General features: G+C 44.1%; 1 protein-coding gene, 2 long non-coding RNA genes and 1 pseudogene across 10 annotated transcripts in view; 2 read left to right on the forward strand and 2 right to left on the reverse strand.

Moving 5' to 3' along the window:
- Positions 1-3,021: 3,021 nt before the first annotated feature.
- LOC136441822 (uncharacterized) lies at positions 3,022-5,601 on the forward strand. Of its 3 annotated transcripts, none has more exons than XR_010756931.1 (3): positions 3,022-3,082; positions 3,326-3,386; positions 4,061-5,601. It is a non-coding gene; the product is annotated as an uncharacterized lncRNA (long non-coding RNA). The 3 variants fall into 3 exon arrangements; XR_010756932.1 differs by having other exon boundaries at positions 3,048-3,082; positions 3,323-3,386; XR_010756930.1 differs by lacking the exon at positions 3,022-3,082 and having other exon boundaries at positions 3,103-3,386.
- Positions 5,602-8,199: 2,598 nt separating this feature from the next.
- On the forward strand, positions 8,200-8,332 carry LOC136442764 (5.8S ribosomal RNA; annotated as a pseudogene).
- A 3,035-nt stretch (positions 8,333-11,367) lies between these two features.
- LOC136442183 (uncharacterized) lies at positions 11,368-13,306 on the reverse strand. The gene is made up of 2 exons (XR_010756974.1): positions 12,951-13,306; positions 11,368-12,344 (listed from the first exon to the last, which is right to left on the reverse strand). It is a non-coding gene; the product is annotated as an uncharacterized lncRNA (long non-coding RNA).
- Positions 13,307-14,447: 1,141 nt separating this feature from the next.
- The window catches only part of LOC136442427 (protein transport protein Sec16A-like), a 41,330-nt gene continuing 34,950 nt past the window's right edge, over positions 14,448-20,827 (reverse strand). For 3 of the 6 annotated variants that reach the window (XM_066439275.1, XM_066439271.1, XM_066439276.1), the window contains 3 exons: positions 20,731-20,805; positions 18,514-18,576; positions 14,448-16,847 (listed from right to left, as the gene is read on the reverse strand). In XM_066439275.1, coding sequence (XP_066295372.1) covers positions 16,662-16,847; positions 18,514-18,576; positions 20,731-20,805 — 324 coding nt within the window. In that variant the 3' untranslated portion in view covers positions 14,448-16,661. The remainder of the gene's footprint in view (positions 16,848-18,513; positions 18,577-20,730; positions 20,806-20,827) is intronic. The other 3 variants (XM_066439272.1, XM_066439274.1, XM_066439273.1) reach the window with 3 other exon arrangements.

A 20,827-nucleotide genomic window follows, 5' to 3' on the forward strand; every position in this document is an offset into this window, starting at 1 on the left:
TACCGACGTGCCCATCTCCCACAACTTCCATGGTGGCAAGTAGTGCCTCTTCTGAAAATGTACAAGGAAAGGAATCTCCGTCGCCAAGCACTGTGAGAACACAACCGTTCGAAAATAACGAACCACAAGAGGACAAGAAAGAGCTGCGGGTCACTTTCAGCGGACAGATGACCACAGTCAGTAACCTGAAGGCTCCATTGACGAGATTTTGGCAAGGTGAGGTTCTTTCTTCGTTCGTAGTGACGTCCAGAATTAAGAAAGGTTTTATTGAACATTGGATGTACAATGCACGAGATATTTAGGGATACTAGTACGTGATCCTCTGGTTCGAATCCCATGATACTTGTTTTGTTTAACTATTGATAGCGTTAAATTGACATAAGTTAAACATTTTTGACCCGAGTTTTTTTGTGTGGTCATATTAAAGATAGAAACCACAATGAATTAAAATGCAGTTTTTATCATAGTACGCCATATATACATGTATGGAATGCACGTCAAGAAACCTCACTGGGAAACAAACACGCCATTTACTAGCCCTCTCTTTGAAATAGAATTTCAATACTGGTGTGTTACGCCGAAGGGTGGTTATACCGGCTAAACAGATACAGAATACACTTGTTTTCATTCAAACTCATGGAATTTATGGCAAAACGTAAAGAACGACAACTTCCAAGTCTTTTTTATGATTTTAATGCACTTGAGACACAGCAGTTTGCAAATTTGTGTGACGGCCTGTATTGTAAAGTGTTCCCTAGTCCTGCACATTTGACCAGCTATGACCTGGGCTTCATGCCGATCTCTTATTTACGAATCAAGAATGATTTTACTAAAATGCATGTTTGGCAGGTGTTTCAACCCGTTTTTTCTCCCCTCCGCAGCGTTCACAGCTATCGTCCTCGCCGGGATCCTTGCCGTCCTAGTGGTGGTCAACTTCAGCCTCCGCTGCAGAGCTTTCGTGCGACGTCGCCGAGGAAACGCAGACGGTCTTCACAGGGCGGATAGACGGGCGAATACAGCCGCTTTAAGACGACAGATAAGCCGAGGAGACGGGGAGGAGGAAACAGCTCTCTAGACATGGTTATATTATATTTAACCTCCTTGGTAGAATAAGAAGACTGGCTTCCATAGGTCACAGTAGTACTACATTTAATGGGTGACATCAGCGCGTTCATTAATTTTCGCCTAAAAACAAGCAAAAGATTTTTCCCTCTGGAGATGATGATAATGATGAGAAAGTACCAAAATATGTGGGAAAATATGTCGTGTTGTAGACTTGATTATACTTGTAGACGTGAATCTTATATTAAAGGTATGACCGCAGTTGTAGAAGTTATACTACCACATTTGTGTCACTTTGTGCACTTCTTGCATACTGGAACTAGAGTTCCACGACCTCATACCTTCGCCAAATGATTTTAACCTTTATGACTGACGTATTAGGAGTGATTCTCATCAATCATAAATCATACCAGTTGATTGTCTTAAAATATAACATGTCCAAAGTATGAGCTTAACAAATTATGAGCTTAACAAAGAAGATTATGCTAATATTTATCATCAATTATGCAAAGGAGGCCCTTATTAGCATAATTTGATTCAACGATGCTCACATTCACATAACGTCCCAATGCCACAAAAAGGATTAAACGTATGAAATTGCCGTCATTTGCCAGTGTGCAATAATAGAAGTTACTCATTAAGTATGCAAATAAGGCCCACATTTGCATATTTTCTATCTATTAACAGTCCTCTCTTCCTCAGTTACAATTTGAATGGTCATATCATGGAACAAAGCGGATTTTTAAAGTTGCCTCATTAATTATGCGAATCTGATTTGCATAATCATCGTCCAATCATACTAAGCATCACACAAGCTATCCACATACCAAAAATCATGACCATTTATCAAGGCCATCATGTTATAGTATTTTCTCATTAATTATGCAAATGAGGTCTTCATTTGCATAGTTCATATCAATTAATATTTCTCTCTTCCTCAGTTACATATGTCACATGTTTCAGAGTCCTATCATGGAATTTGGCGGATGTATAAACTTTCCTCATTAATCATGCAAATTAGATACTGATTTGCATAAGAAGTGTCTAATCATGTACATCATCACTCAAGCTATTTACCTACCAAAAATCATTACCATCCATCAAGCCCTTCTTGAGTTATTCCCTTTCAAAGTCAGACGCAAAACCTGCTCCTGCGGTTGCCGCTAGGGGGCCCAAACCCACACCACTTACTCTCTGTCCAAAGATCTATCTACCACTCAAAAATCAGTTCCATAGCATGTCCAGAACACGAGATATCAAAACAGGAAGTTCCGCTGCAGTACCAAAAGAAGCCGCTAGGGGGCCCAAAATCTCATCGTTTTTAGGTCTCATCAAAACATACCAACATACCAAATACCAAGACAATCCATCAAGGCATTCTCGAGTTATTCTGTGCCACTACAAACAGACAGACAAACGCTACCCTCTACATAACCTTCTCGGCGAAGGTGATAAAAGGCATGTTGGCAGTGATACCATGTTTTGGCGATACAATTCTTGTTATACGCCAAGCAGAGGAGTGGGTCCGGCTTGTGTTTTTATCAAGGTCTATATAACGTTCTTGTTCTTGATGTGTTTTTAGGTGTTTTTGTAGGGCTTCCTCCTTTGTCATGTTTTTTTTGTGGTTAGGAGAGCCCCCCCCCCCCCCCCATGACAAAAAACAGCCGGAACCACTCTGCTTGGAGAGGAGAAAATTTAACCTTCTCTAGTTTTGTTTTATTTTTTCGCCCTCTCACATTAAATTTGCAAAAAAAAAAAACTTTTGATAGGAAATGGGGAACTGGGCTGCCACACCAAACATAGTGATGCTGTAACCAATAGTAACCAACTTTATCAAAATACTATATTGATTTGAGATTTTGTTATCCAGAATTTTGTTGCTGTCTTGCTACCGTACGCGTACGTTCTCCAAGCAGATGTAGCAGGCCGTTTTTTTCCGTACGTTTTTTTAGAATTCATACAAATATACGAAGCAGAAACAGTGTCAAAAAGATCGTATACGTTTTTTGAAATGGAATAGGTATGTAATTTAGAATGGAATATGTGTTTTTCAAATGGAATAGGTATGTAATTTAGAATGGAATATGTGTTTTTCAAATCGAATATACAAGTGGTGCTATTCTTTTTGAAAGTTGGTATTGTTTTAAAATCTGGTACTATACGATTCCAAAATACCATACGATTTCTGTTTGCTATATCATTTCTGTTTGCTATATCATTTCTATTTGTACTCCGGAAATGACGCGTTCCGCTCCGGAAGTAGGGTAGGGCATACATCGGACAAGTTCGTGGTCTCCCACGATGTTGCCGGCCATTTGCTTCGGGTAAGTTGTGTTCGTCTTTGGCGAAATACGCCGATATTAACGCACGCCACCTGTTGTCAGTGTCGCTGTGGACACTTGGACTTAATATCGGTCAGTTACGGTTGGTAGTGACCGTCATTTTGTCGACTATCGCCAACATTGACTCGGGAACTTTTACGTCTGACAGTGTGGGGGAGGGGGGCGTGTTTTCGTGTACCAATATATAACGGTAGATTTCCACCGGTGAATCCTTACGAAAAGAGGAGATTAAATATGGAAATTATGGGTAGAAAGTCAACACAAGTTCTGCTGCTTCTCGGACAATTTTATGACAAGATTAACCTTGATTACCCTCGACTTTGGGGTTGGTGAGCTTGCCGCAAACCGGGCGTTTTGTGTATTTACGACAGAAGGGTAAAAGGGCGAGTCCAGAATGGATGTGTCAAATTAGGGCGTCAAATTAAGGTCGCACAACACAGTACGCAGGCTTTGTGTGGGTAAAGTAGTGCTAAAAATCATTGAAAATTCGTAGAAATTCTAGAATAAACACCAGTTATTGGCAACTTGGGCTATTATCATACCTACCTATGTCATGGTTCTTTATTGTCCTACAATTTTACTGTCCTATTCATTTAACTGACTGGTGATGAAAATGAGGTTTCATGCTTCTCAACCTCTTTCTTTCTGACATGCAGGGGATTTAAGCCAACATGTACAGGATATGGAATTATCTGCACTGTGAGCCTTGAGATCTCAGCAGGAAACTGATGCTTATGAAGTTGGAGGGATGCTGCTATCTCTCTTGTCTTGCAGCTCACAGGGAGAAATATCAGAATCGCTGTTGAGTTCAATGTTTAGAACTATCCAGGAATCTAAGCTAGACGTTCAGATGTGGGAGGTGTGAATTGGACAGAAATACATGTAGTAGTAATGTCAATTTGACATGTTGCAGAGACATATATTTGAACATTGCAAACTGATGCTTGGGAGAACTAGCAACTCTTGTATTTGTAATTTCCACAACTTTGCATTTCTTAGAGTAAATATAATATCATATTGTATTATAGGAGTCAAATGGAAGGTGTGATGGTATGGAAGATTGATTAATTGCACACATGAATTTCAATACTTCCTTTAAAGCATATTGGAACATAATGGCTTTAAAGCTACATCTGACATCCCTATGCCCCCTGGGTTATCATCACGGCCAGTTACTGTAAGTCCATGATGGCATGTTATGGCTGCTTGTTGCAGCATGGCAGAGAACGGTCTCTCGTCAATTTCTCATCTTACTAAGTAACCTTGGGCATGTTGCAGCTATGTTCCTTTGTACATGTAATTGATTTTCTGTACGTTGACAGGTAAACATTTTCTACATGTGCATGATTTTTTACTTAATATTGCTTTAAACCTTTATCCTTGTCGTAGAATTTATCCTTATCTGTCATGACCTTTTGATAGGAAAAGTGCCTTGTTAAATGTATGAGTTAAGTTTCAGTGATAAAACTGACTGAGCAAGGCATAAGAGATATTTTCTGCCAAGTTAACTCCCTTGAATGTAAAGAAGCTTTTTTGTACCAGTGTAATTTCTTGGTTCTCGGACTGGCACTCTTCATTGTATTTGCCATGTTTACTATTAAAACATTGAATGAACTGTTCAGCATCTGTATTGGATTGTTGCTTGACAGTGCCGACCATGCAGTCAGGTACAGATCAACCATAAAATTCTCTTTTCAACACCTGAAAAGCCCTGCCTTTGAAAATTTTATTCTAAATTTCATTCATCCGGAAACTCTTATCTCAAAAATCTCAAAGGTTTGTTTTTTACCCAGCATTTAACAGTAAGCTTATTCCTATATAATGTTATGGGACTATCACGGGGGTTTATTAAAAGTGTTGTATTTTTCATGCTGATCTTACACTCCATTTGTTTCATACAGTAACCAGAGAACCAATAAATTTATTTGGATTGATCAATTTGAGTATTACTAGTTTTCTTAGATTTTTTTTATTTGCTCTATCACTGGTAGTCAAGTTTTCGTTGCTATACAGACATTTAGTTCAGCAATTGTGAATGAATTTTTGCAGTCGTTTTGATGAACAATATGGTCATTTATTACATGGGCCTTCATGCTGTCACCTAATAGTCAAAAGTTCAGATTTAACTGTTGTTGTAAGGGCTATATGGAGATTGTAAATGTTACTTTCTATTAATAAAAAAACATGACTCACTTAATGTTCCTTATTGTATGTACAATTTTCAACAGTTCATATCATACAAAACTGCTTCACTACCACTGGTTTTAAAGAGACTGGTTCCTTGCCCTAGTAAGAACAATATCCATTAACACCCTATGGCCTCTTTCTGTACTTTGCAGTGTGAATAGGGCATATAAACATGTAGAAATCCACAGAGAGGCTGTCGAGTGCTATAAACATTAGAAATTCAGGATGTTGGCCTGCAGTTTGAAATCAAAGCTATCTATTTCAAATTAGGCCCTTTTAGGTTTTTTTTCCACAATGCCTGATCTTATTTACAGAGCTGCAACTTGCAATATATGTTGTTGCTTGTAGTGCCTACTTTAACTTAGCAATCTAAGGAGCCAGTACAACTTCTACACGAGTTTAAGTTAGCTCTATACTCTATCTGGCAGCCAATGCCCCACACCAAGAGCATGCAGACCTGTGTGACAATATTCAAATTGTCTTCAGCAGGCACCAGAATAGTTGCCGCTGCCACTTTTTGGACGGGCGCTCAAACACACAGGAGGACCGCAGTTGGTCGTCAAGGTCAACGTCCTTGTAGTAATGATTGTACAAGTCCATCGGCATCGTCGCATGCCATCGCACCTGAATAAGAACGCGTACGCCTCCTCCCCTCAGGCCCTTGCGCCACCTGGTGAGTTGCCGTCGAAAGTACAATGAGCGTCTCGGTGTCCTTCCATTGGGCAGCCAGACAGAGTAGCCTCTCGGTAAGCCCCGCTTTGGAAAGGGGTCCATGAAATTCAGCGAAGGTGGTCTGCCTCTCCTCCCTCCTCTGTGTTCTTGTATTGCACCAGTCGACACGATCCCCGGCAGAGGCGCGGGCGATGACCGTCAAAACCCGTCTCGGCGAGAGAACGGTGACGGGGGCAGTCGGCCGTAATTGGGATCCACCAGAGAGCGATCCGCGGTCCGTGCAGTAGTCCGCACGCCGCCGAACAGCGGGAACGCGCCGCGAGGCCGCCAACCCTCGGGAGCCTGAGCTGCAGCACTCCCGGCTACACCGACCGTTGCTTCCCGTTAACGCCCTAGCCGTCCCGCGAAGGACGATCCCCCACTCTCTCGGGCGACGCCTCCGCCGGTTGAGTCCGACCACCGAGTCCGAAAGGCGTCCTCGCACGCAGACGGAAGGGGTGAGTCCGTTCACCGGCGGGTCCGAAGACTAGGGCATCGCCTCCGCGGAAGACCCTGCCCCAGCGCTGGTTCGTCCGGACGCCCGTGGCACGGTCGACCTCGCGGGGAGCGGCAGCCTGATCGACGGGGTAGCAAAACGACTGAGGATGGCGTGTGCTGACCGGAGACCCGGTGTCCGCCGTCATTTCCCGCGCTAGACGAAAGATGACCACTCTCTATCAAGGTAGGGTGAGCCACCGGCACCGACCACCGCCCCCCGCCGACAGGCCGTACGCCGGCCCCGACTCCACCGACCCGGAAAGGACTCTACCGGGGTCTGCATTCGGAGGACCCTGGCACCACCCCGGCCCGCCCGCCGACGGTCCGTGAACCACCCCCACGCCCCCCGTTCCGCCTCGACGGCGGTGAAACTAGCCGAGCAACCCTGTCCGATCTTGTCCAAAGGACCGACCCAACTGCGGGCGCGTACGCTCAGGCACCCTCCCCCGATGTTGCAGGACATGTTGATCATCGATTCTTCAAACGCAGACTGCGGCCCCGGGTCAGTCCCGTGGCCACGTCTGGCTGAGGGTCGGTTTTATGTTGCGCAGGGTCGGCGGCCACTCCAACCCTCACACTTCCTTATCGCCTCGACAAGGTGGCGCTCTCTGCCGTCAATCGCTCCTCCTTCGCGGAGGAGCGCGGGCGGAGTGTCAGGAGCACCCATGCCAACCCACTTGGCGGCGGGACCTGGCAGCTTCCTTGAAACGTTGGTCGGGTGCCTTCAGTGTGAGCCCGTCGTTCCTTATACCCTGCTAAACCAGCGAGCCGCCCCGAGTAGCCTGGTCGAGGACGGAGTCAGGTCCTTCCGGCGAAAAGTTTTAGGCGGGCGTGCACAAGTGGGGGCACCTATATCCTGGCGGAGGGGCATCGCGTCGTGGATTTGCGCGGAATGGGGTTGAGTTGCTAGTCTAACGGCGGGGCCTAGGTGAGACGACTCCTCCCGGCACCCCGGCGCGGCGTTTCGGTCTCTGACTCGATGCAATCCATCTTGCGGACGAGTGACCTGTCCTTAAGCGTTGGACTTCGAGCGGGCATCCTGCGGTCCAAGGCCTCCTTTGGGCAGAGGGTAGGACTGTTCTCGGTCGCCACCGACGGTCTCGACCGACTGCTCCACTCCCCGAGGTTCCTTTCCTTTCCCCGAGGTCTTCAAGAGAAGGGCAGGCGCAATAGACCCCTCGGCTCTCTTTCCCAGCTCGGGCCGGTCGGTCGCGTTTTGTCGAAGGGGCGCAGCGGTCTTCGCGGCGGGTCCCGGTTAGTGGAGCGACCCCCGGGCCCCGGTCCTTCCGCTCGTTCACCGCCCTTCACTCCGAAGGGCGCCTTCTTCCCGTCTCTGAAACGACGGTGCCGAGAGGCAGAGACAAACTTTCGATGCGAAATCAAACGAAAATAAAACGACAACTCCTAGCGGTGGATCACTCGGCTCGTGTGTCGATGAAGAACGCAGCCAGCTGCGAGAAGTAATGTGAAATGCAGAACACATTGATCATCGACTCTTCGAACGCACTCTGCGGCCCCGGGTCAGCGCGTTTGCTCACTCCACTCCTCGACCTCAGCTCAGGCGAGACGACCCGCATATAACGCATATTACTAAGCGGAGGAAAAGAAACTGACAAGGATTCCCTCAGTAACGGCGAGTGAAGCGGGAAAGCCCAGCGCCGAATCTCCGCTTCCACGGGGCGCGGGAACTGTGGCGTTTGGGAGGTGCTCTCCGTCCGTCGACAGTTGCCCATGTCCTTGTGATCGAAGCCTCTCCCAGAGCGGGTGTCAGCCCCGGCCCATGGCGGCGACGGTGGCGTTCGGTCTGCCCCTCCTCGGAGTCGGGTTGTTTGGGAATGCAGCCCAAAGCGGGAGGTAAACTCCGCCTAAGGCTAAATACGGACACGAGACCGATAGCGAACAAGTACCGTGAGGGAAAGTTGAAAAGAACTTTGAAGAGAGAGTTAAAGAGTTCGTGAAACCGCTAAGAGGTAAACGGGTGGACCCGCAAGGTCCGCCCGGAGGATTCAGGCGGCGTCCGTCGCGCCCCGACGGCCGATCATGGATCGTAAGACCGATCGGCCGGCGTCGAGGCGTGCGGACCCGCTGCACTTCTTCCGGGCGGAGCGCCGCGACCGGTTCGACGGCGGCCACGTCCCCGCGGAAGGTGCCCGGGGCCCTCGGGTCTCCGGAGTTATAGTCGCGATGCGTGCGGCGCCCGCTGTCGGACCGAGGACAGGCAATCGACCGCCGCGTCTGCCCATTGCCCCCTCTCGGGGGGGGGGGGGGGGGGGGTGATGTCGGGCAGGGGCCGGGCCCCCGTCGTGCGGTCGACGGGTGCGCCACGCAGGGCGCCCGGGGTCTGCGGCGAGGTCCGGTCGCCTACCCGACCAGGACCCGTCTTGAAACACGGACCAAGGAGTCTAACGCCTGCGCGACTCAAGGGTGTTGTACGAAACCCAGAGGCGCAATGAAGGCGAAGGGCCGTCCGTATGTCCAAGGTGGTATCCCCGCCGTCTCCGCGGCGCGGGCGCGCCACCGGCCGATTTCGACCGCTCCGTCGGTGAGGTCGCGCTAGAGCGTGCGCGTTGGGACCGGCCAAAAGATGGTGAACTATGCCCGAGCAGTGCGAAGCCAGGGGAAACCCTGGTGGAGGTCCGTAGCGATTCTGACGTGCAAATCGATTGTCAAACTTGGGTATAGAGGCGAAAGACTAATTGGACCATTAGGTAGCTGGTTCCCTCCGAAGTTCCCCTCAGATAGCTGACACTCTGTCGCAGTTTTATCTGGTAAAGCGAATGATTAGAGGTCTTGAGGCAGAAACGACCTCAATCTATTCTCAAACTTTCAATTGGTAAGGTGTCCGACTCGCTCGAGTGGAGCCGGGCCTGGAATGCGAGTGCTCAGTGGGCCACTTTTGGTAAGCAGAACTGGCGCTGCGGGATGAACCGAACGCCGGGTTAAGGTGCCCGATGCGGACGCTCATCAGACTTCAGAAAAGATGTCGGTTGATACAGACAGCAGGACGGTGGCCAAGTCGGAATCCGCTAAGGAGTGTGTAACAACTCACCTGCCGAATCAAATGGATGGCGCTGGAGCGTCGAGCCCATACCCGGCCGTCGCGGCAGTCCACTTCGACTGAGCCAGGCCGCGACGAGCAGGAGGGCCGCCGCGGCGAGCGCCGAAGCCTCGGGCGCGAGTCCGGGTGGAGCCGCCGCGGGTGCTGGTCTTGATGGTAGTAGAAAATATTCAAACGAGAAATTCAAAGCCTAGCGGAGAAGGGTTCCACGTGAGAACAGTAGTTGGACATGTATGGGTCAGCTGGTCATGAGTGATAAGTGAAGGCCACTCGGAAGTGCGGGCCCGGTTTCGTGGTCACTGCGCGTCGCCCCGGCCCGCTCTGCTTGCTCCCGGCGGTAACGAGGTTGGGTCCTCGGGTCCTTCCGAGGTTCGTCGGGCGTACGGTGGCGGGTGTGGCCGCGGGATTCTGTGCGTCACGAGCCGCCCCGGCATACCGAAAGGGAATCGGGTTAACATTCCCGCGAACGGGGAAATGTTCGCCCGGCGCGGCAACGCAAGCGAAGTCGTTGACGTGGGTATGAGCCCCGGAAAGAGTGCTCTTTTCTTTGTAAGGCGCACGTGTCCTGGAATCGGTTCGCCCGGAGATAGGAACAGCTGCCCCGTAAAGCACCGCGGCTTTTGCGGTGTCCGGTGCGCTCAGGTGGGCCCTTGAAAATTGAAGGGAGAGGCGTGCGATTTTCGCGTCGGTCCGTACCGATAACCGCAGCAGGTCTCCAAGGTGAACAGCCTCTAGTCGATAGACCAATGTAGGTAAGGGATGTCGGGTAGCCGGATCCGTAACTTCAGGAGAAGGATTGGCTCTAATAAGTGTTGTGACGGTCGCACTGCTGGGACGGACAAGAAGTGAGATGGGAGTGTCCGTGGCTGAACTAGGCCCGTTGGCTGGGTCGACCCGCGATGGAACTGGCGACGTGACTGATCTTACACAATGGTGCTTTAACATCGGAACGAGGTTGTTTACTTACTTGTACAATCAGATCAGAGAGGGATTGTTCACCGGCCAGTACAATACTTCAACAACGGTTTGGGGTTGTTTACCTTCCTGTCCCTTACATGGGAACGTAATAGGCTACCAACCTTTACGTAACCGAAGTACCTGTAAGCCAGTCCTGTTGTTGTATATTTGTGAAGTAATTATCTCATTAAAATACAAACACAATCATATTGAAACCCGTGTGGCCTAAAGTCCAAATCCTAGCCCTAGACTATATTACATGTACCTATTAGTAACTTGTTGACCAAGTCCGGTTCGGCAATCATGTCCTTGCTTATGCTGGCTGCAATGGGCCCAACCAGCCAGCAGTGGCCATGTGGGGTGGGGCCTTACACCTGTGTGGAAGGTGTGTCGGAATGACTGGTTAAGTATTAAAAGCTACAAAGTGTTGTAGTGTTGACTGCGGTGTATGCTACAAGAGTAGAACTATTGACAGCTACATAGTGTTGCAATGTTGACTGCAGTATACTAAGAAAAACATGTCAGGCACAAGTAGAAAATTGACACGGAAAGTTCTACATTACAATGTTTATTTTGATATAAGTGTATGCATATACATATACATGAATATAGAATAATAGAGAGATATATAGAATGAACAGAAATCCCCCTTGCTATATGAGGTGAATGTCGACCATGGTCTAGTGATGTTATTCTTACAATAAAAACTACATTGCCACCGTTTCAGACTGAATCATGATGTCTCCCACTAAACTTTTGTTGAGATGGACTTTTCCCTTATAAAAAAGATGACCTATTCTAATCTCTCAAGTTCAGACACATATTCTATTTGATACTGCATATACACCATTTTCTCAACATAAAGTTCAGTATTCCTCATCACCACAGTCAATATTTGACATGGCCTTCATGCTGACTTGAATGTCATTCACTGGTTTGTAAAAAGCTGGCACACAAACACCATTGTACTGCCAAGCTGGGCGTGAACTCTCTTGATGTGATCCTAACAGCGTGACGAGGCTCATTCAGCCTAGACGGAGGCACCACAAACCACACAAAGTCCTCTGTTATACTAGGCATGGACAGTATCCATACAACTTGATCTGCCTGCACAGACCCCCCAAAACTGTAAATAGAACATGGTCTGTGCAGTTTTGAAAGGTGAATATCTTTATAACAATATGCACTACTATGACTAAATAAAAGGCTCTGTTATGTTGAGATAAACATGGTCTCTCAAATTAATTTAGTCTTGTGCCAAAAAGCAGGTTTACAAGTTTTCCAACATCACCTTCAAATCTGATGAGAACAGTTCAGTTTTCAAGTAACCAATGTTTTAGGATTAGAAAATAATGGCTGACAAGCCCTCTACAGAACTCCCCGTGTGGCAGCCCTGTTAGTATTCCCAACGTGTGCTGGACTCAGGCAAGTCGACTGTGCCCTGCTCTTCTAGAAAGTCAATGGTAAAGTTCAGCGTCCTGTGTGGCATCACACCCCACAGTGCAGACACAGAATCTTTTCTGGGAACTCTGAGAAGAAAATACATGAAATGCAACTAATTATTATACATAGAACATAACATTTTATTGCTTGACAATCATAACAGGTACAATGTATGGCAACTAGACTAAGGAACTTAGGATTTTAACATTATTTTATCCACAAAAAGTCTGCGTACTGTGTTGTGCGGCCTTAATTTGACGCCCTAATTTGACACATCCATTCTGGACTAGCCCTTTTACCCTTCTGTCGTAAATACACAAAACGCCCGGTTTGCGGCAAGCTCACCAACCCCAAAGTCGAGGGTAATCAAGGTTAATCTTGTCATAAAATTGTCCGAGAAGCAGCAGAACTTGTGTTGACTTTCTACCCATAATTTCCATATTTAATCTCCTCTTTTCGTAAGGATTCACCGGTGGAAATCTACCGTTATATATTGGTACACGAAAACACGCCCCCCTCCCCCACACTGTCAGACGTAAAAGTTCCCGAGTCAATGTTGGCGATAGTCGACAAAATGACGGTCACTACCAACCGTAACTGACCGATATTAAGTCCAAGTGTCCACAGCGACACTGACAACACGTGGCGTGCGTTAATATCGGCGTATTTCGCCAAAGACGAACACAACTTACCCGAAGCAAATGGCCGGCAACATCGTGGGAGACCACGAACTTGTCCGATGTATGCCCTACCCTACTTCCGGAGCGGAACGCGTCATTTCCGGAGTACAAATAGAAATGATATAGCAAACAGAAATGATATAGCAAACAGAAATCGTATGGTATTTTGGAATCGTATAGTACCAGATTTTAAAACAATACCAACTTTCAAAAATAATAGCAACACTTGTATATTCGATTTGAAAAACACATATTCCATTCTAAATTACATACCTATTCGATTTGAAAAACACATATTCCATTCTAAATTACATACCTATTCCATTTCAAAAAACGTATACGATCTTTTTGACACTGTTTCTGCTTCGTACAAATACCAGTCTTGTATTCTTGTATCTGTAAAAAAAAAGAAAAAGATAGAAGAAAACCGTTGAAAACACCGCCAAATACGTCCACCCCAAACAAGCCCGCCTGCCACATCTGCTTGGAGATAAACGTACTACACGTGACACACATTCCCCAGACTCGCAACTCAGACTAATAAAAACGATATTCTCGGAAAAACGGAACACATTTATGACTATGGAGACTTTGGCCTAAATTTGTTTACTGTCGTTTTTGCGTGTGTTCTATCACTGATGCGCTGAATTCAGCAGAATATGATACAAAACATACAAGAGAACCTTTTAATATTTTTTCCTTCCATGCATCAAGAATTCTATATCAAAAATTGCCAAAATCAATTCTTAATTTCTGAAGGCACAATCACTCACAAACACGCACAATATCTCAAACACACATACAGGTACATATACACAGGCACACACACACAGGCACACACACACACAGGTACACATGCACACAATCTGACACACCCTCCACACAAGTACAAATACACACACAATCTCTCTCTCTCTCACACACAGGTACACATACACACACAGGTAAACATACACACAATCTCTGACACACCCTCCACACAAGAACAAATACACACACAATCTCTCTCTCTCTCACACACAGGTACACATACACACACAGGTAAACATACACACAATCTCTGACACGCCCTCCACACAAGAACAAATACACACACACAATCTCTCTCACACACACATACAGGTAAACATACATACAATCTCTGACACACCCTCCACACAAGTACAAATACACACACACAATCTCTCTCTCACACACACAAAGGTACACATACATTGTATGCAAACATGCACAGATCGCTCTCTCTCTCACACACACACACATTGTATACACACACACACACATACACACACACACATACTCAGGTACACACACACAAAGGGCTCACAACTACACCATTTGGGAGAGGTAATAGCATTCTTTGGGGTCACCTGCGGCTTTTGTCTCCACATATGACAACAACAGCAACTTTTTGACCGTTCAGTGTTTGATGCATACACATGATAACCAAACTCCCCTCCCCCAAAATCACATCTACAAGCAATGTTAACAAAAACAACAAGACCAAAGTAAGGGAATGCCACTACAAGTGACTTTAATTCAAAGATAGGGTCCGATAATTTGTCTCCTTTTACACTTCTCAACAACGAGGGCTAATTTTATACAACAGGTAAAACAGCATAAAACACCACATGATGGTCGTCCTTCCTCTAAGCACCCATCTTGTCTTCCCCAGTTTCTCAAGAACGGCTACGCTACCTTAACTGTCAGAAGACGAAGATATTACAATTATTGTACAGCAGATAGAACTAAGTCTTGATTGCACGGAGCTGTTACAATCTCTGCAAACGTTCGGTAATACTCAAAAAGGGATTTAAGTTTTGTTGAGACTTGACTTCTTCTTAAGTTCCAAAGTGACCTCAGATCTCTGTACCAAAAGAATATTTGGTCTCCCCACACCCATACAAAAATGCGATGTAGAAAAAATTATTGAACAGGCTTTCACAAGCATTCCGAGGTCACAGAGGATCAAAGAAACAAGACGGAACCTAAAAACATTAAGACTAAGTCATATCACCATATCCCTAGTTGTTGTACGATTGGTTTGAAGCGGAACCCACATACAGAATGCAGGTATACAATCATGTACAGCGATGTAAGCCCTTAACCAATGTACACAGCTAAACACCATTTTTATTTTGCTATGTATATTACAAGTAATACAACAGAAATTTTCAACAATTCTTAAACTTAAATTAGAATTATTACAGTACATATTCAAACTTTAACAGTGGATACAACTCAAAAATGTATTTTTATCATGGCTAAAAGCACTTACATTGTAGTATCAATTCAATCCATATATCAACAACTTTCAATATAACCAGTCAAAGATATGTTCCTGCTTATCAGATTCTAGTATACTGCTAATCAATTTTACATAAACAAGAGTTACATTGTCAAGGATGACTTTGCCTTTGTATCTGTTGTGTACTTTTAACAGCACCGCCTTAAAAAAGCCACTTGTATACAATTTCTTAAAGGCATTGTGTGGACACCCTCGAAACGAAAATCAACTTTCCTGCAACTAAAAACGAACATTTTTGCCTCCAGAGACAACCCCATCTATTTACGTCGCTAAGCAACAATTGATGTTGCCTGGCAACTGTTAATGTTGCTTGGCAACCATGGATGTTGCTAGGCAACCATGGGTGAGAAGAATAACTTTGGCACCAGGGTGTTTTTATTTCCTACACTTTCGACTGAAACATTTTTTCACCGCTAGTCTACATTCTGTGCCCGCTAAAAAAATTCCAGATTCAAGAACTTTTATTACATTGTACATAAATATCTATCATTGCACATTCTATGTATGTATATTCATTCTTGCACATAATTTCCTTTTTTTTGTCTGTACAGTGTGGCCTCTTAACAATCTCTGCTCGAATCCATGGACAGCTCCACCCCATGGGTGTCGCCAAAAATCTACAGCCCCAAAATCAATTCATATTTTACACAGTCTGGGAAGTCTAGTCTCAAACTCTCCTCTAGTCAAAGCGAATAGGATGTACAAGTTAGAAGTAGAGTTTCGGTGCTGTGAAACAGAGGTTGCGGGTTCGAATCCCAGTCTAGTGCGACGTCCTATTCCTCTCTCGTTTCTTCCCTCTCTCTCATACTCAAGCTAGTTTGGAGAATCTTCAAAATTCAAACAAATGAAATAAAAGAACAGGTCGAAGTCCTACCGAGAGTACTACAAAGAACACTTCTAAAATTAACTCTTAAACATTTGCTTTCCACTTTGAGGTGTCAATAACGCTAACGTTCATTTCACTGCCTTGCCCTGCCTGCCTTTCTTTCAGTCTAACCCTTATTAACCTTCTCCCTGCTGCCCAACCTTGTAACCAATAGGGAATTGGTAGACTACTTCAGTGTGCTAATTAGATTAACCAGCTTCTGACTAAACAAATGTTGTAATTTTATCCATCTACCAGTACTAAGGATGAATAGTATTTTACATCAAAAGAACTACAAGTAATAATTACTGACAGAATTTCAACCTTTTCGAGAATAATACAGATCCGACTATCAAACAACGCTAGAAATCTGTACAGCAGTTAGAAAATCACTGTTAAACACTTTTGCTATTTTTCCTACTTTTTAGATAACACAAGAAATCCTGAGTAGACAGTACAGAAATTTAAAGTAGGGACAAAAATCCTAATTCTAGAGATGAGGACTTGGTGATGATGATGGTGAAGCAGTGCAGCGGCACCCCCTAGTGTCTCATCTGGGTCGTGCATATCTTGGCCTGCTGCCCAGACCGGAGGGTGCCTGGCCGGGAGAGTTGAAGGGGGAGTTCTGGCCGCTGAACGACGAGGGGTTGAAGAACATGGGGGGTGCGGCCGGCCCCTGGGGGGGTGCTGCCATCCCCTGGTCAGCTGGAGGGGGGGCTGCGTTGTCTTGAGGCTGCTGGGGGGAGGGGTTGTAAAAGGAATAATTGATATAGGTTCTGACACTTGTTATAGATTATAGAATATGATGCGCAGTTCTTGTACACATGTATATACGGTTAGTAGCAAGTAGCAGTGGCTCTGAGAAGAGAAAGAATCGCAGCAAACTAAAGCTCTGGAAGAAAAGATATATCTCAAACTTGGTTTTACTCTATTACATGCTGTGCTGTGAAAATACATCTCACGTTTCTCAATAAAGATTCATGTAGTTCAAATTTTGAAGAAAATTCCGGTACACTTAGTCAACTACGATGCAATCCTAGAGAATATAGTAGGAAAGAATGCAAGAAAGTTGCAGAGAGCTAGCTCTAAGTATTATTCCTTTACTGCAAACAAACTACATGTAGAGGGAAAAAAAGACTGCCATGAGTGGACCAGGAAAATATGGGTTTGTGTTGACATAATCTTTGCTGGGAGGATCCTGAAATATAGAAGAACCAAAGAGACAAAAGAATAGACCTCTTTCCAGTTACGGCAGCCATTTTGAATTTTCCAAGGTCAGCTGGGGGTCACGCACCAAAGTGAGGCTCAGGGTGGGTCGGGATAAGCCGACCCATGTTACAACATTGGTATTCCATCCTTGGCGGTACATTTTGCGCCTCTAAGGTGAAATGCTGCGGTACATGCGCCTGGCATGTGTAGAAAATATTGTTGGGGACATTTGGACTTGGTTTTTGGCTGAATTTCAAATTATTTTTTTATACCTTTTGACGGGTGACTTGGAACATTTAGCATCGGTGTTTGCATTAGTAACTGGAAAGAGGTCTATTTGCACCAGTGTTCCAACACACCCCATTCCTAGTTCACCCCTACAGTACAAGCAGAATGGTTAGTCCAGGGTTTATTCCTGTCATTGTTTTGTGAGTGATTCCAAGCACAAATGACAGAAAAACGTAGCCTGTGTGCCATCCCATTTAGACTACCGGGGCTCCCATACTCGCTGTGACGGAGCCAGTATAGGAGTCAGGGCTGTCTCTAGCTTTTAATTTGTTTCTGTCCCACTCATTGTTTGGGAGCCAATGTTATTAATTTCTTTTGCTAAATCTGTCATCTTAAAGGCAACCAAAGCAATATTAGGGACAAAAAAATGGAAATAAAAAAATACTGAAATCTTTATTGTAGTGACATTTACTAATAGTAATACTGTCTAGCACATTTGTGTAATAACTTCATACTTTGAGCATCTTAAAACCGTGCAAAAACATGCCATACGATGATCCCCTTAATTTCGCGAGTCTACAAAAACCCGGCGACAAATTTCAGTGAGTTTTCACATTAGTGTTGTTTCAACTAATCATGTATAAAAATGACTAAATAAATTGACTTTCAAAATCCGATTTTCGGCCCTAATATTGCTTGGGTTGCCTTTAAGTTTACGAAAAATACATTTTCATGTCAATTGAACTTCAGATTGTTTTTGGACGGAGAGGGTGAAATTTTTGTCCGTTCCAATAAGCTAATTTCTGTCCCTAGACAGGGGGATGGGTCCTGGAGAAATGCGAGCCCTAGCAAACTAAATAAAATGGCACTCGGGCTAAGAAAAACGGTGCAGAAATTAGTGCTTGTTTTCTTCTTCTCTCTAAATGAAGACAGACACCACAAAAGCCAAAGCACAACTCAGATACCTGGGCTTTAAGGAGGTGGCTGACCTCGTAGGACATAGAACTCATAGAGCTCGACCGAGACAGCTATGTGTGGGAGGGCAAAAACAACAACACACCCATTACTGTCAACTCAACTGGCTATGGCTTCTCAACGCAAAAGTGTGGGAGGAAATTATCGGGTGCAAGCGGCAACAGTTCGGAGACCAGTTTTCATGTAGTACAGCGTTTGCTGCCAAAATGATGACTTAAAAAAGCCATAAATTTTTTATACAAAAACAAAAAGGAATATTCTATTTATAAAAAAAAAATTATTGGGTGCAAACTGCAATAATGTCGAAGACCAGTTTTCAAATAGTACATGTCTTTGCTGTCAAAATGACAACTTTAAAAAGGCATAATTTTTTTCTGCAAGGTAATCTTATTCCTTTTTCCTTCAATAATTATAATTGTTCTTTTTTAAAAATCTAGTTATAAGGAAATTATCGGGTGTAAACTGAAACAGTTCTAGAGACCAGTTTTCAAATAGTACATGTCTTTGTCTGCCAAAATGACAACTTTAAAAAGGCATAATTTTTTTCTGCAAAAAAAATGATGAGTAATCTTATTCCTTTTTCCTTCAATTGTTCTTTTTTAAAAATATATTTATAAGGAAATTATCGGGTGCAAACTGCAACAGTTCCGAAGACCAGTTTTCAAGTAGCACATATCTTGGCTGCCAAAATGATGATTTTAAAAATCCATAATCTTACAAAAACTACCTTATTCCTTTCTCCTTCAATTGTTTTATAAAATAACTTTCTCCACTATACAAATATTGCCAATGGAACAAAATTTCTTCTTTGATCTACTACTTTAATTTTTTTGTTGTGCTTGTAGGGACCTATGGCATATAGTTTATGCTATTAATCTATAGATTGCACCAATATACAAGTATGTGAATGATATGTCTGTGAACATATTGATCTTTGGATCTCTAAAAGTAAACGAAAGTAAAGAAACAAGAAATTGAACTCCTTTAATTGTTGGTATATTAACTTTACTATATGTTATGTTTAGATCAGCTAGGATTTTATTTTGAATTAAGCATCAAACAAGAAGAGAAACCACGGCAAATATTACTGTTCAGCTTTTGATGATTTAAAATCTAGTTTCCTATGTCAAAATGGCCAAGTGTTTGATTTCTGAGGTTCCTGGCTAGACGTCATGTCTTTGGGAAGGCCTTTAGACTACAAAATAGATACCTGACTTAGGTTGGGGAGGTAAAAGAAGGAATGGGCACTGCTTTCCAATACTGCATCATATCATACCAAAGACAGTAATTTAAAAACATACTGCCCTCAAAAAGGCTCTGAGACTACAAAAAGTAAAGTAAATAAGAAAAACATTATGCTTCCTGGCGTTCAGTGCAGTGAATCAAACATCTGAGGAGGGTTGGAGTTCCAACCGAAAATTCATGGTGAGTTCCTTTGTGTTGAATTAAAGCCCAAAACTTTACAAAATAAAAACATTATTTCTTGAAGATAAACTACTTGAAGACAAGACTCCATGAACTGATGCAGCATCTTAAATCACTTTCTTAAGTTGAAGAAAAGCAAAAAAATTGAAGAGGCAGCAGTGAAGATAGAAATTTAACTGAAATTATGCTGTTTAGAGATTATAGGAGAGGACAGAATGTTTCAGAATCTGAGAGGTGCCTTGGGTTTGTGTGATGTCTGTATTTGTACGTATAAAATCAGAGAAGTCAACAATGATGGTGAAAAAAGACGCAAGGGCTAAAGCCATGTTGATTTGATTGTTTGGATGATATCTGTGCGTGCATCAATTTTCATCTGTTTCCAAAAAGAAAATAGTTTTCAAACTTACTGTAAATCATACAAAGCAGCTGCAAAATGAGCAAATATATGCATATATTGCAAGAAAAATATTGGAATACTGATATCTAAATTGCCAAAGTTAATTCCAAAGTCAAAGATGATGTGAAAGACCAAAAATGAAGAATCTATAATTGTTGGGTATACCATGATACTCTGTGTGTTTGGTCATGATTTCAATCTTTCTGACCACCTAGATTTCTTTTTTTTTGCCAAACTTTTTTTATTCGCACGCTTGCAACAGTTTTGCAGTTTCCAGTGGATGTCATCCATATAATCAAATCAATATGGCAACGGAAAAACATGAGACAGATACACATTCTGTTTGTTCTTACAGACAAACAAACAAACAAAAACAAAATGTTACCTGAGCCTGTGTGTTAGAGGTACTTGTAGGCGGGGCCAGGGCAGCTGTTGTCGTTGGCTCGTTGGGGTTATAGAACTAAAGTGGAGAAAACACAAGT

This window comes from Branchiostoma lanceolatum, chromosome 9 (genome assembly GCF_035083965.1).
Source record: "Branchiostoma lanceolatum isolate klBraLanc5 chromosome 9, klBraLanc5.hap2, whole genome shotgun sequence".
Lineage (NCBI taxonomy): Eukaryota > Metazoa > Chordata > Leptocardii > Amphioxiformes > Branchiostomatidae > Branchiostoma > Branchiostoma lanceolatum.